Here is a 14,966-nt window from a genome sequence, read left to right as displayed (position 1 = left end):
TACTCTGGACAAGGACAACCCAAAGAAACCTGATATGCCAAATATGCTAGAGATCCTTAAAGATATAAACAGTGTAAAACTTCGGTCAGTAAAAAGGTGAGGATACATTTACCTTTTTTCTCACTTCTGTCAGTTTTTAATGTGTTGTAAAAGTACTGGACTTCTTGAGAACTTTAAATACTTCTAAGTTTTTAATTTAAAACAGATGGGCTCCAGTGGCTCCTATACATAGTTAACTAAGAGATTAGCAAAGTAAGTGTTTCCAGGTAGTTAAATTTAGTTTTTCTTCCACTGCATTTAAAGCCCTTTCATTTAAAGTCTTGTCAGTCAGCCATTCAGTCAAGCTGTGTGTGTACCTGCTGTGTCACTGGGCAGGCGGAGAAGGGCCTCCAGAATTGTCCTGTAAGAGCATAATCAGTGATTTTTTTATTGAGCCTTAAATCTAGGGTTTCCATCGCACTGCCGTCAGTATTTGTCAGTGTCTTTATTATCTGTGATGCTGGGGAAGTGCTGTCAGCATATTGAAATATGTCCCCTTGGTTTCTGTTCACTTCTCTAAGATCAGAACAAGAGCTAAAGCCCAAACCAGTGGACACTACTGACCCTGCTGCCCTCATCGCAGAAGCTCTGAAAAAGAAGTTTGCGTACCGGTATCGAAGCAACAGCCACGGCGAGGCCGAGAAAGGAACCCCAAAGTCTGCACCAGAGGCCACGTCAGAGACCGTGCTGGTGAGTGTCAGGTCACGCTTCTTTCCCGTCCTACGTGCAAGTTCACGCCCTTGCTGAGCACCTGCGTTTTCCCAGGGGAGTCAGCTGTGTCCTCTGCAAGAGTCAAAAAGGATGTTCTATGGATTCAGCCCCTACTTACAAGCAGATTCCTTACAGAAGGGCATAAAGAAGGAAGCAACAGTTAACCCCTGGTTTCACTAGACATCTCTAGTGGTAAAAATTTCCATGCTGTGTTTTATTTATATTTAAGTATAATGAAGTCAAATTTATTATAATAGAATTTCTATCTTAATCATATGTTATGATATAAAAATTCGAAGTAAAGGAAGAGCACTTTCTCTTAGGGCGCCCGGGGCCTTGCAGGATGGGGGCTGTGTCTTAGGTGGAGACGAGCAGATGCCATGGAAGCGCCTGTTCTCAGTCTGCACATTCCCTGTATTCACGGGGACACATGCTCATCTAGCTCAGAGAGGCAGACACCTTAGAAATTCTAGCATTTTTGAAACTAGACATTGACAAGGAATCTTTGTGGTACTTCCTTCTTTTATTTACCAGTAAAACTGGACTAAGCTGGGGTCTTACTAAGATGGTCGTAGTTTTCTTTTCTGTCATGTTTATAACCATGTGCCGATTCACAGTTTTTCATGTTATCTGGCTGCTTGGCTGTTCATCTAGAACTTCCCAGCCCTTTGATCCGTGACTGGGAGGGGGCACATCATTATTATTATATGAACCAGTATCTCCATGTACACCTTTTGTTTGTTTCTCTCCTAGTTTGGGCCACACATGCTGAAGTCTACAGGAAAAATGAAGGCGTTGATTGAAAATGTTCCAAGTTCCTAGTAGACAAAGAGCCAAGAAAGACTGTCCTGGTTCAGCTGTTGGTTTGTTAGGGCTGTTTGGCTAATAGAAATCAACACTATTTAGTAAATACTTGAATTTAGTATTCAGTAGTCTCCTTTTAAATCTAATTAGAGGATTAAGCAATAACAAAAGCACTCTTAAGTTTGCTTTTATGAGAAGGTCAGTTCTGAAGTTTCCAGAACATGCATGTATTCTAACATGTTTTACTATGTAGTCAGAATGTTTAGGTTTCCAATCTTGAAAACAATTCTATAGATTTGTAGATGTGAGTTTTTAATTCTCAACACTAATTTATCTATACGAGTGTTCTATATGCGTATATTTGGATATAAAACAGTCTGTAAAATTATATAATGAGGGTACTGTTATCATTTGTTTTCAGTGATCATTTACTATTCAATGAGCTGGCTTAACAGTTTGTTGGAGTGAAATATTTGAGATTGGAATCTTCTTACCTTGAACACAACTTCTAGATTCTCTCACATTGTCCTGGAGATGGGCTGAGTAGGAACCAGATAATGCTCACTGCTGAAGTTCCATGATGCTTTCCTTCAGAAAGGGAGGGCGGGGACCCCAAAAGCTGCTTTCACCTCAGTGCCAAGAGGAAGAAAGCCAAATTTTCAAATAGTGAATCTCTTTTTAAGTAAAAACTCTTTCATTTTAATAAATGGCATCATAAAGATGACTTGTTGCTAAGTTAATATTTATGTAAATTGTTGGCATAACAGAGATTACTATTTTGACCAATATTAAGACATTTTTAAATACTGAATAGGTGAAAGAATTTCCTCTATGTTGTTCATCATTGGTCAAAAGGCTGTTCTCTTGAATTACATTATGCACCATAACCCTTAGGTGTTGTTAGAAAGCCTTTCTAAGGCTTCTAATGAATTGTTTTAAGTGATCATTTTTAAATGCTTGATAATAAATCTTTATGATTTTCTATATTTGTTAAGCTCAGCTATATATAGTTAATGCCAGAATCTCCTACCATGAGTAAATAGTTGGGTTTGTTATTTAAATCTAGTTTAGAAAGTTGTATTTGCTTGGGTGGGAGGGAGTGGGACATGGGAAGGATGGACAGACATTCACTTTTAAGTTATTGAAAATATGTGCAATGTTGTAGATATTAGTAAATATTAAGGTAATTTACATGGTTTGGCTATTCTACTTAAATTTGAACCATCGCTTAATTTACACATGCCGTTGGTGTACATTATTTCTGATTGTTTTATATGGTTTAAAAATTCTGCCTTTAAGAGAAATTCAGAAAGTTCACTTGACATATATTTTGACCTCCTAAGAAATTTATATCAGTATTGAGTTTTGGTCAGTGCTCCAATATAAGGAAGTTACTGTTTTGAAATAAAGCAAACCTCTATTTTCCTTGGACCATAAAATTTTATTTGTTTTTTTACGATAGGTAAGATTCCTCTATATTGCACATGCAGCTTAAGAATTTGCTTCCACTTTTTTCAAGTGGAAATATATTCCTTAAAATAAACTGCATCACCTCTCATTCACCTTTTTATTCAAGGAATTTCAGAATTAAAAGAGAAAGGCCGTCACTTGGGATGCATTTCCTCAGGGTTCATTTCAAGCCTATAGTCCACCTCTGGGATTGGTGAGATCTGTTTTTCCAGCTCCCCCAACACCCATCTCATTCAACACAATACCTGATGGGAAAGGTCTTAAAAGTAGTTAAACTCAGGACGGCTGGTTAGCTCAGGTGGTTATAGCGCAGTGCTTATAACACCAAGGTTGCCGGTTCAATCCCCACACCCTCCACAACTAGATTGAAACAACTACTTGACTTGGAGCTGATGGGTCCTGGAAAAACACACTGTTCCCCAATAAAGTTAAAAAAAAAAAAAAGTTAAACTCTGCATTTTATAGCTGAGGTTTAAAAAGTTAAGTAACTGGGATAATGTTTTGTCTACAATGATTCTGACTAGTGTAGGGACTCACATATCTACATAGTATGTGTCAGGGGACACTGGACTCGGAGTTACACACAGTCTGTATGTGTGACCCTGGCCATGTCACACCTGTTTTTAAAATGGGAATACTGCTCAGCTCAACAATTGTTGAGGACTAAATGAAATAATGATTTTGAACACATTCTGTGAACAGGAGAGTGCCAAATAAGTTACTTACATCATTTTACATGAGGTCACTAGCTTCCAATAGACTTTCTCCCAGGATCCGTGGTTGGGCCCTGACGCTGGCACAGGCTCGGGGCGGAGCGGTGGGACTTGGCCTTTCCTTCCAGTTGTCGCCCCAGTCACAGGTTCTCCTGTAGAAAACCCTGTCCTCTTGCTGTATTGAGAATTCCTATGAATATAAGTGGTAAAGAAGTGGACACGAGGTTAACAAAACCAAAACCAAATACTCCTGATAATCCCAAAACAGAAGTTCTCTCTGGGTCAGTCTGGAAGACAGAAGTTTAAATTTGCAGGAGTTACCTCAGTCAAGTCAGCTCTGGGATTGTCAGGCAGAACGAGACGCCTGGTCTCACGACAGCATACCACTGTGATGCTGGTGTCACAGTGTTTCTCACGGGCCTTCAGCTGATCCTGAGTCCTTTCCCTTCTCAAACGAGAGAGTCGGCGTTCTTCCTTAACTTTTTAGTTTCTCCTTGTAAACCTTGTAAGCGGGCTCGTTCTCCATTGGATATTGCCTCTGAGATGGCCCTTAATCTACTTCATATGGGCTAGACGCCTTAATGTTCCTACAGCTGGAGTTTCCCAAACTTGTCTCTGGTGGCTTCTCCAGCCTTTCCCAAAGGTCCCAGTGTAACTTCGACATTGTCAGGAAGGTAAAGGGTAAGCTGACCCAAACAGTGCCTCCCGTTCCGTACCAAACAGCTATGGCTCCGAAGGCCAGCCCCTCCCAAGCGCTTGCTTCCTGGCAGGGACAGCCTGAACTTGGGGAGAAAGGCCCGACTCTCCCTGACAGGACTTCTGCTGGAGGCGTGAAGAGTCGGCTCTTGCTGCTGCCCAGCGGCCATGTCTGCTTGGCCAGTCGTGCTGTTTATCAGAGCGGGAGAGGATGAGAACGAGGCCAGCTGGGAAGTGCCTGCCCACTGGTCTCAGCAACAAGGGAAGACGGATCTCGGAGGTCAGGCTCTCCCGATAACTCCTTCACCCAGCGCGCTGCCAGGCATCGGAACCGCGGCCTTCCCTTCTCCAAGGGGGACTCCTGGGAACACTCAAGACACAGTTTGAGAAGTGGTCCTGTCAGATTCCACTCCAGGAACTGGAACAGGAAACCTGGAGTTGAGAGGCAGTTGTCACCTGGACCTCTAATAAGGATGTGGTGAGGTACAGTTCTACCCAGCAGTTTCTACAAAACAGATTAGGAGGAAACAGGCCAGTGATTCGGCACTTTACTGTGGCAATACATTCTCTTTTAGGAAACAGGTTAGAAACTACTCAGAAGATTAAGTAACTTGCCCAAGGACCCACAGCTAATTCATGACAAAAGACCCAGGTCTGTAGCTGGAAAGACAACACTTTTAAAAACAATACTCATGCGACGCTGCCTTCCTGAGGCAGAGAGGAGACAGGCGCCGCAGGAGTGGGAGATGCAAGCAGATGTGGCAGGAACACCTCAGTGATTAGGCCCCACGTTCTGCGTGGCAGCCCTCACAGCGGTCTGTCTCCATTGTTAGGAACATGGACTCTCATGATACAGCCCCAGTTAACCTGAAATAATCTGAGTCCCTCTATGGAAAAAGCTAACCCCTATCTTGTGATTATTCTTAGATGGAAATTCAAAAGTTGTTTTCTGCAAATGTTCAACTAGGTACTTGAAACATTCCTTGGAGATACTTCCTTCCAAAAGTTTAAATATATATAACTCATAAATTTCATCTTAAAGGAACTTGGGATATCATGCAGCTTCCTGATTCTTTATAGGGTACGGCTCAATGATAATGCTCAAAGCATCTCATAGTCTGCATCATGGTGGAGCAAACCTTTCGTATCCCTCCCACAACTACAGCAGTAGGACGTCTGTAACCCACCAAAGGTTCCTCTGCTCAACACTAGCAGCCTGAGATCCACACACGGGTCCATCCGGAGGGGCGCGTATTGGAAGGCGGGCAGGATGCAGGACGCGAAGGGCAGGGACGTGCCCGCAGGCCCAGCTAACACGGTAGGTTGGGGTGGAGGGGTCAGGGTGCAGCCCCGACTCTATGGCCCTGCGGAGGGGACGGGGCCCAAGCAGCACTGGCGCCTTAAAACCTCCCTCCCAATGTGGCGGAGCCCAGTAGCAGCGGCAGAAATGCATCCACCGCCTCTGACCACAGGGAGCCAGGTAACAGCGCTGCAGGTTCCAAACCCGCCCTCCTCTGACCCGCCACAATCCTCCATCACAGTCGAGGTGCCCCTGACCACAGGGGTGCCGCTAACGCAGGTATAACAAAAACTTGTTTATAGCACCATCTACTGGGAAACAAAAGAAAGACCTCTAATCAAACTGCTGAACTAAAATCAAAACAGCACATAAATAAAGTTGCGCACAGCTTCAAACGCCCAGAGAAACAACACAACCCGCACCGTGAACAACCAAGGTAACACGGAAATGACAGTGCTCCAGCAAACAAACTCAAAGTCATGGGGAACCTGTGATCTTGATCTAAATGACAGAGAATTCAAAATCTCAGTCATGGAGAAACTCGGTGAAACACAAGAAAACTCAGAAAGGCAGTTTGATGAGCTCAGGAATACAATTAATGAACAGGAGTGCTTTGCCAAAGAGATTGAAACTATAAAACACCAAATTCTGGAGCTTCAGAGCTCAATTAATGAGATGGAGAATGCATTAGAAAGTGAGCAAATTGGGCGAGAGTCAATGAACTGAACCATTCATTCTAAACAATACCCCCCAAACCTTGCATTCATTTTGTACAATATGAAAACCTATTGATGAACAAACATCATTCTGTCACCCAAACATTTTGAGAACAGAGACCATGTTTTATAATACCTTCATTACATCCAGCGCAGGGCCCCGCACATAACAGGAACTTGGACATTGCTCACTACATCAGCACAGGCAGTTCTAATAAAATTTCTCTTAATGATAGACTGATAGCTAAAAAGGAAACACATAATTAAAACGCCAAGTTACCTGTTCAACAAGCATTTATCAATGGCCCCATTTACACTAGACCCAGGCTGAGCATGAGAGAGAAGGTGGAGAACTGCTGTGCGCCCCCCGTTAGCGTGTCCCCCAAGAATGGTCATTCCACCTGCAGACCAAGACCTTTGAGGGCCTTCCAAAACACAGGTGTCTGCAGACCCCTAGCAAGTGAGGAATGGCGCAGACTAAGTCTCACACATACTGGCACAACCTGACGATCCAACTGTAAGCTGATGCTAGGGTGACTCACACGCATGTTGACTTAAAAGCATTCCTGTCATTGTGCATCTTCCCAAGCAGCAGATACTGTGGGCAGGGCATTTAAACAAACTATACATTTAAAAAAATACACATGAAAACATTGTAAACCTCTGATGTGAAAGCTTTAGGAGCCAAGAAAACATTTTGGAAAAAGAGACTGTTACAGGAATCTTCAAAGAATTACTGGCACCTCTAACCTGTATGTCAGGTACACATATATTTGCAAAGGACATAAAATATTTTATACAGAGAATCACGAACCATCACATTTAACAAGTACACTGACCAGGAACCGCTTTTTCCCCACTAAGCTAAAGCTTGCCCAAATCTTCTCTCCAAGGACTTGACCCCCAGAGCAGAGATGCGCCCACAACTGAAGTGGGACCTGGAGCCCCACTGGGCTGTGACCTGTGTAACAATTCTTTGAAGTCTCCTGTTTTATCTTAAAAATTCATGGGAAGTTGGCGTTCTGTTCCATAATACCTAATTACTTACTTATTTTAAATGTGATCTTCTAAATTATTGAGCTGTTCATTCAAGTTTTTATAGAAAATTAATGTTCAAGGCATCTAGGTCATATTTAAAAAGCAGAGCTAGGGACAGTGATGCCCACATAATACGTAACAAAAAACAATGGGTTCATTATTACGTGTAGGCAGGAAATGGAGCAACACCCAGGAGTCTCCCCCGCTGAGGATGGAAATAAGAAAACCCTCTGAGTATCAAACAATAGGAAACAGACCAAGTGGCTAAGAGCAGATGCAAGCAGCCCCACAGAGAGCTGGAGGCCGGGCGGCCGGAGGTACTGACCTGTGATTGATGCCAGTCAGAAGCTGATGCGGACAAGCAGCTGCTGGCAGCGTCTCCAGCATCATCCTGGAGAGCAGGGCACCCAGGTTGGTGAGCACCTGTCAGCAGGGAGGTGGGTCACAGCTGGCTTCCCAAGATCTGCCTAAAGGAGAGAATGATAGACAGTTCTACTCACTGTGAACTTAGTAACATTTTACAAACACCAGTTATTGTGCACCTGGTCACAGTGAGCTTGCTAGGAGATGGTTTCACTCTCCACGTGCTGACATACTAGGCCTCTGAGCTTGGAAAGAAAGCCTTTATCAGACGCTGGCAGCATCCGATTTGCCAAGGTGATGCCACCGCACGCAAGTGGCCAGCTGACCTTCCCCAGGTGACACTCAGCTCTGCCATCACCGGACTTCTATACGCACACTGTCATACGGAGCCACATACCACATGTGGACCTGAACGCTTGAAATGTGGCTGCTGTGAACTGAGTGAGATGTGCTGTACGTGCCAAATACACACCGGATTGCAAAGACTTTGTACCAAAACAAGAATGTAAAACATCTCAATTGCTTTTTTTTTAAAGATTTTTATTGGGGAATTGGAGGGATGGGAACAGTGCTGGGGAACTGGGGGAAGGGGAACAGACAAGTTGTTGTCCTTTTGTTCTTCAGTCTAGTTGTGGAGGACGTTGCTTCACTGGCCCAAGTTGGCACCATCATTGCGCTCTTCCCGGGTGAGGCAGATCAGTCACCGGCTTCTGGATGGCCACTCACAACAGCTGCTGGCTGCTCACGCTGGCTGCTGGCTACACACAGTAGCCCATGGCAACCCACTGCCACAGGGGCTGCAGCCTAAGCCGTCGCCGGTGACTCATGGCAGCCCAGCTCCAGGTTGAGCTGTTGTTCAGCATCTTAGCTGTAGAGGGCAGTGTCACTGGCCCTCATATGTGGGATCCGAACCAGGTCCCTCTGGCGTCCCAAGCCAGCTCTTAACCAACGCGCCACTCGGCCGGCCCCTCAATTGCTTTTTTATAATGACTACATATTGAAATGATTATGCTATATACATACATACATATATGTGAATAAATGGTATTCAAATGAATTCCATCTGGTTTTTGTTTCCTTTTTAAAATGTGGCTCGCATTATATTCTATTGGATGTCATTCTTCTGTGCAAATAATGATAATATGTTTGATTTAAAGTCTGCACTGCATTCCTTCTAATGAATTGGACTTGTAAAGATACAGAACACGCCCAGCGGTTCCATTCTTACATTGGTATCGACCAAGAATTAAGTGGCCACTTCTTATGACTTTAAAAAGGCCAGTACAAGCAGTCTGTTAGTACTTGCAAGAGGTGCAATTTCCAACCATGGGAACGAAAGGTGGGCTCCAAGCTGGGCTCCCCCAGGTGTTAGCAGGACTCGGAGCAAACTGTGACTTGGGCCTTGGCCTGCTCACTTGCGCTCCTGGAGGTGGATCCGCCCCAGAGGGCTGGGCCTGCACCCAGCTCTGCCTGAGTTCATAAATATCTGAGGAGTGAATGCTACAGCCAAGGAGCTACGTCTCTGATTGCCTAGTAATTTATGATTATGGACTAATTCAGAGGATTGAATTAGAAGGTAAATATAAAAGATAAAAATGTGAAAAGATAGGTTTTTATTCATCAAAAGTTAACAGCAACAGGCACATATTAAAATGAGTATGGCAAAGCCTTTTACAAATGGCTTTACACTCAAGCTTTCTCCCAAGAAAATGGCTGTTGCAACAAACTGTAAACATAATTAATAAACAGTCTTTTACAGTAACAAGGGAAATACAATTGAACTAAAAGAAAGCACCAGTTTCTCTTAAAACCAGATTACAGTTGTGCTTACTATACATAAAACAATTTAAAACAAATTACAAAAGTGGAATGTTTTAAGTTTAAAATTAGTCCTTAGATTTTGTCCTAGAAAACATCTGTTCACATCAAAAGGCCCATCAAAGGGTGACGTTTCATCAAAGGGAGGGACAAGAAAACAATGCACTTTTTTTCAAATCAAAACAAGAAGTTTGGTCACTTAGCTTTGTGCATAGTTTAAGGCAACTGGAGCAATCTTACAGCTTACCTACCTTCTCCTCCCCCAAGTGTGGCTGCTCACCGTCACATTCTAAAATAATAAATAGAAGCTTCAGATCCTGTCCCACATGGATAAATAGAACACATGCACGGTCACACATGCACGCACACACACACCATCCATTCACACACGGCATAGCTCGCTCACTGCAGCGAAAGGACACACTTCCCCCTCCCATTTATTTCAGATTGGCAAATACCCTGAGCTGATTATGGTGTCTGAAACATTCCACCTTTTCTTGCATGTGCAGGTCAAGTGTACAGTAGTGAAAACAGCATGCAATGTCTTCACTGCAGAATCATAATACAGCTAGGACATTGGCGTTCCTCCCCTCCCGCCCCAAATGAAAAACGAAGAGTGAAAAAAATCGCACTGCCAAGCAGCACTGGAGTGAAAGCCTGGCGGAACTCGATGAGGATGCACAGTTTCCAGTGCACAAAAGAAAACGAGCGAACGGGGGCTTTGGTGGCATCCAAAGGAGGAAAAAGGCAAACGGGGGAAAGAGCTGCAGTTTACAGTTTGATCTTAAAATTCTTAGTGGTTCCTTCACAATTATGCTCCAAGGCAAATTTAGAACCAGAATTTCAGAGTTGATTTGTAAACATCGAGTCTTGCCAGAGGCAGCAGAGACTTGGCACTTCACATTTCCATTTTCTCGGAGAGAACTTAGTGGAAGGTACAGACACACAATGTTGCATCAGACTGGTTCAATCCCAAGAGATTTCTGCTGAAAGGTTCAGTTCAAGTTTCATGGTTCGCAGGATAAACGCTTTGAGAAATGCGTGGCACGCAGCAACACTTCCTTTGCTCCTCCTGGATTCACTCCCGCTGGGCTTTGCATATTCAAGGTTTCATGTGAAAGCCGAGTGCATATTGCTGTAAGTTCAGGTCTTATAATTAAAAAGTGGGTTCCAATGATCCGACAGAAGAAATCCTGGGCATCAGTAATGCTGGCATCGTTCCCTTGGCAACCCTGGCAGTCAAGAGTAAGCTCTCTCACCTCGAGACCCCATTTCACATTTCCAAAACCCTCCAGGAGGCAGTCTGTCCCACTGGTTCTGGGGTTAATCGCCGATTTTCCTGAGGTCATAACTGTGAGTTCAACTCCTCAAACGCAGCGTCGGTGTCCTCGCTGCTGGACTGTTCTCTCTGCAGTCCCTTCCAGCTGGCTTTGTTCAGCCCCACGTGTCCCAGCATTGTCTGGGACAGCCTGGTGTTGGAAAACCTGGCCCATTCAGTGAATAAAGGCTCCACTAGATAAGTCATAAAACCTGGAGGAAGAGAAAAGATCCATATCAACGTATGCTCTGAAACTTTATCTTTAAAACATCTGTACAGTGTTTACTCTCTTAAGTCCTGTTCCAATATTACCTAAACCTTATTTTTCAAAAGTTCTAACAATTTATGTCTCTTTGAAGAACCTATTGAAGTAACCGGTGGATGTACCGGAGGAGGTGACCTGTACACCTATCCATCTTCTCTGATGATTCCCCTCAGCCGCACAGCCGCACCCCTCTCCTTCAGCAAACAGTGGCCGTGTGGGCTCTGAGGACACACAGGGCATAACGCAGTTCAGGGGGCAGAGCCAGTGACACAGCAGGAGGCAAAGGGGGTGTCTTCTCCAAGACTGTAGGGACAAAGCTTGAAATGAAGGGGAGCTGGGGGTGCTTTCCTGCTTGATACCCTCAGGGATGTGATCTTCACACCTGGTCATGACTACAATTAGCCATTTCACTTAGCTCAGAATTTATAAAGCCAAAACTCGTGACAAAAATTATGAGTCTCAAAAGAACAAAGCAGATTAGTAGAAACAATTACTAATGTGAACATTAAAAGTGTACCAGGGCCCTACTTTATAAACAACTCACATAACTGATCCCCCTTCATTCACCGTTGGAAAAGGAAAAAGTAATTTCGGGGCTGTTTGCACCTTTAGGCTGTACCCTCTCGTGCCCACTCCATCTGACTGAATACTAGAGTATCTTACACAGGGTGAAAAGAAGTCTCCAAGAAAATACCTCAGCAATCAAATCATATATATTAGGAGAAACAAATAACATTATTTTCCTGACTTTTGATCTCTGAAAAACAGGGAAAATGTACATTCAAACTGTATCATTGCTCATATAAACCAGTTTTTACATTTTCAGCAGCTCCAAAACCTTTTCTTTGAGGCAAAACACCATGTTGACCACAGACAACGTAGGTTCCCTGCAGCCAACAAAAAAATCTCACTGAACTTAAAGCAGGCAGCACCCACTGCTCTTGATGAGAAAAGTCACCTACGGTCTGATGGTTGAACTTCGCAAGGGTACAAATTACGGCATCTGAAAAAGTAGCTCTGATGTCAGATAAGGTTTATTTCTTTCGTTCTCTCCCCACATACTAGCTGAGAACCTATATATCCAGGCAGTGTCCTAGGTGCCTGGGCAGAGCAGTGACAATGAGACAGACAGGTCTGCCCTCCGGGAGCTGCGTTCTGACGCAGAGAGAGAGCTAACAAACAGACCAACGTCCCTAGCATGAGGGACACAGCACCTCTCCGGCAGCCGTGCTCGTGGCTGCGCCACGGCTCAGGCACAAGCAGCTGGACCCCGCTGCAGCTTTTCCATGACTCGCTTATCTGATTCTCCATTGTTCCAACTGGCTGATGGCTTTTGGATCCTGCCTCTAACATCCAACAAAGTAACTATTGCTTCTGGCTCTGTAATAATCTAAAATTTCTTTCAGGTCTGAAGTACCTGATAAAAATGACTAGGCCGGGCCACGGGCACAGCCACCCTGCCCCCTCTCAAGGGCAAAACTCTGCTCATCAGCTGCTCGGGCACCTGGCCACACGCTCCTCTTATCTCCAGATACCACCTTGTCAAGCGCCCTGCTGTCACCCAGCACTTGCTATTCTTGTACACTGAAACCAGTGCTCCTACCAAAGAAACCGTATCAGTTACACATGGCTCCTGCTTACTGCTGGCTCCGAGTAATCACTGCGTAGTGTAGTATTTATCATATGGTCACATGATTTACCCCAGAAATAGAATCTTTCCAAGCCCCATTTTAGCTAGTATTTGATGTCAGAAAGACCAATTCCTGTTAGCTGTATCGACTGGGCAAACCATCTGAAAAAGAGAACACTAGCCGTCCTTGTCTCCTAGGGTGCTTGTGAGGAGATGTCAGCTATTATCATCGCTTGCCTTATCCCTGTCCCTCTGATACCCATTTTAGAACTGTCCAACCAACCCTGACAAGATCTACAGGCTGACGTGAACAGTTTAGGGGATCTAGCTCCTCCTCCCTTCTAAAAACTGCAACTTTTAGAAACCTCGTCTGTAAGTTCTCCCTTGAATCTGGGGGTAATTTACTCGGGCAAAGACACTGCAAGTCGCTGGAGTGATTTAATTACCTCCGCGACCCTGGCCAGCGCGAGCTCCTCGGAGGCCCAGCGTGCCTGCACCATTGCTACAGGTGTGTGCCCCACGCCGCAGGCCTGGCCTTCACCCCGACTCACCCCTCCGCAATCAGGTCAATTACCACCCGCCGTCTTCCACATGGGGATCATTTGCAAGGACAATGTAAGAATTATACCAGGGGTGCCAAAAAAGCGTATACGCATGACTTGTATTCATCTTGTGTTATCCGTATATATTACAATTTTCATAGTTATTTCCTTTCTTAAAATGTGTATACACTTTTTGAGCACCTTTCATGTTTCTGAATTTGACCTCACAGCACAGTCCTCTTTTCAGAGTATTGTGTTCTTCTGAATTCCTAGGAACTTTCTCTTTCTGAAGTTTGTGTGCACATTTCACTATGTGCAACCTAAATTCTCAAAGGCTCTGACACCAGCTACCAAAATCACACCCTTCCCTCAGTACCTCGCTGTTACCCCTTCCACCCTCCCAATACTTTACCCTCAAGCCCCAACGCCCCCTCCCCAGCCGAGCTTTCTTTCCTGTGCTCGTCTACAGCAAGCTCACAGCCCTCATTCATAGCACACGCCATGATGCTCTCTCTTAGTTACGGTTCACTCAACAAATAGCTCTCAGGCGCCTCCTGCCTCCAGGCGCAGTGTAGTGCGAGGCCTCGGGAATCCACCAGCAAAGGAAAGCCAGCGACCCTACAGCTGTGAGAGGCCATCTGGAAGCCTGGGAGGCGTGACCAGCTCTGCCTGGACAGTGGGGTGGCTTCTGGGGGACATGACATTTGAGGTGAAGCTTCAAGGCCAGAGTCAGTTGTGCGGATGGGGAGGGCCAGCACGGTGGAGAGTGAAGCAGCACGCAGGTTCGGGGAACACGGAGGGGCCCAAGGTGCGGCAGGCAAATGAGGGGAAGCAGCTGCTGGGGAGAAGACCGCAGGATGAACTCGAGGTTAGTCACACGAGGCTGAGCAAGACATGGAGGAATTCGACCTAATCAACAGGCAGCGACAGAAGCCAGCAATAGCGCAAACTGTCTTCACGTTATAACGAAGTTCAGTGGTCACCGTTTCATTTTTTTAAAATTTAAGTGTGTTTTTCCAGGACCCATCAGCTCCAAGTCAAGTAGTTGTTTCAATCCAGTTGTGGAGGGCACAACTCAGTGGCCCATGTGGCATCGAACCGGCAACCTTGTTAAGAGCACCATGCCCTAACCAACAGAGCTAACCGGCCACCCTCCACCATTTTCATTTTAAATGGCAGCGCCAGAATTAGACAAAAGAGGCCTCCACGTGGGCAAATAATGAATTCTTTCAGTTTTGGAACACAAAGTGACTGCTACCTGCTCTGCAAAAATTATGCTTTTTAGGACCTACAAGCAAATGAAAGTAAATTATAAGGGCAAACAAAAAGGGAAAGGCAAGGGTAAATGTCTTAATTATTTAAAAAACAGAAATGAGCATAACTTTAATATTTATATTTCAACTGTACATCTCTCTTCTTGACAAAATTAAAACCTGGGGCATTTTTCTAACCAGCCCACATCTAAGTCTGTATAGTTACCAATCTGGATGTTGGCGATCGATTCGGTCTGACGATCACAGAGCGGGCTCACACCCAAATGATA

General features: G+C 44.7%; 2 protein-coding genes across 2 annotated transcripts in view; one reads left to right on the top strand and one right to left on the bottom strand.

The window, feature by feature from the left end:
• Window positions 1-3,112, top strand: part of MTFR1 (mitochondrial fission regulator 1) — a 30,373-nt gene extending 27,261 nt beyond the window's left edge. The window contains exons 6-8 of the mRNA XM_019629827.1: window positions 1-96; window positions 561-729; window positions 1,504-3,112. The exon at window positions 1-96 is cut by the window's left edge and continues 93 nt beyond it. Of these exons, the coding sequence (XP_019485372.1) occupies window positions 1-96; window positions 561-729; window positions 1,504-1,572 (334 nt within the window). The 3' untranslated portion in view covers window positions 1,573-3,112. The remainder of the gene's footprint in view (window positions 97-560; window positions 730-1,503) is intronic.
• Window positions 3,113-10,941: 7,829 nt separating this feature from the next.
• Window positions 10,942-14,966, bottom strand: part of PDE7A (phosphodiesterase 7A) — a 100,372-nt gene continuing 96,347 nt past the window's right edge. The window contains 2 exon segments of the mRNA XM_019629826.1: window positions 10,942-11,198; window positions 14,903-14,966. The exon segment at window positions 14,903-14,966 is cut by the window's right edge and continues 6 nt beyond it. Coding sequence (XP_019485371.1) covers window positions 10,942-11,198; window positions 14,903-14,966 — 321 coding nt within the window.

The sequence above is a fragment of the Hipposideros armiger genome, unplaced genomic scaffold (genome assembly GCF_001890085.2).
Source record: "Hipposideros armiger isolate ML-2016 unplaced genomic scaffold, ASM189008v1 scaffold_868, whole genome shotgun sequence".
In the NCBI taxonomy this organism is placed as follows: domain Eukaryota; kingdom Metazoa; phylum Chordata; class Mammalia; order Chiroptera; family Hipposideridae; genus Hipposideros; species Hipposideros armiger.
Note: the sequence above shows the minus strand (reverse complement) of the source record. Positions and strands in the feature narration are given on the sequence as shown.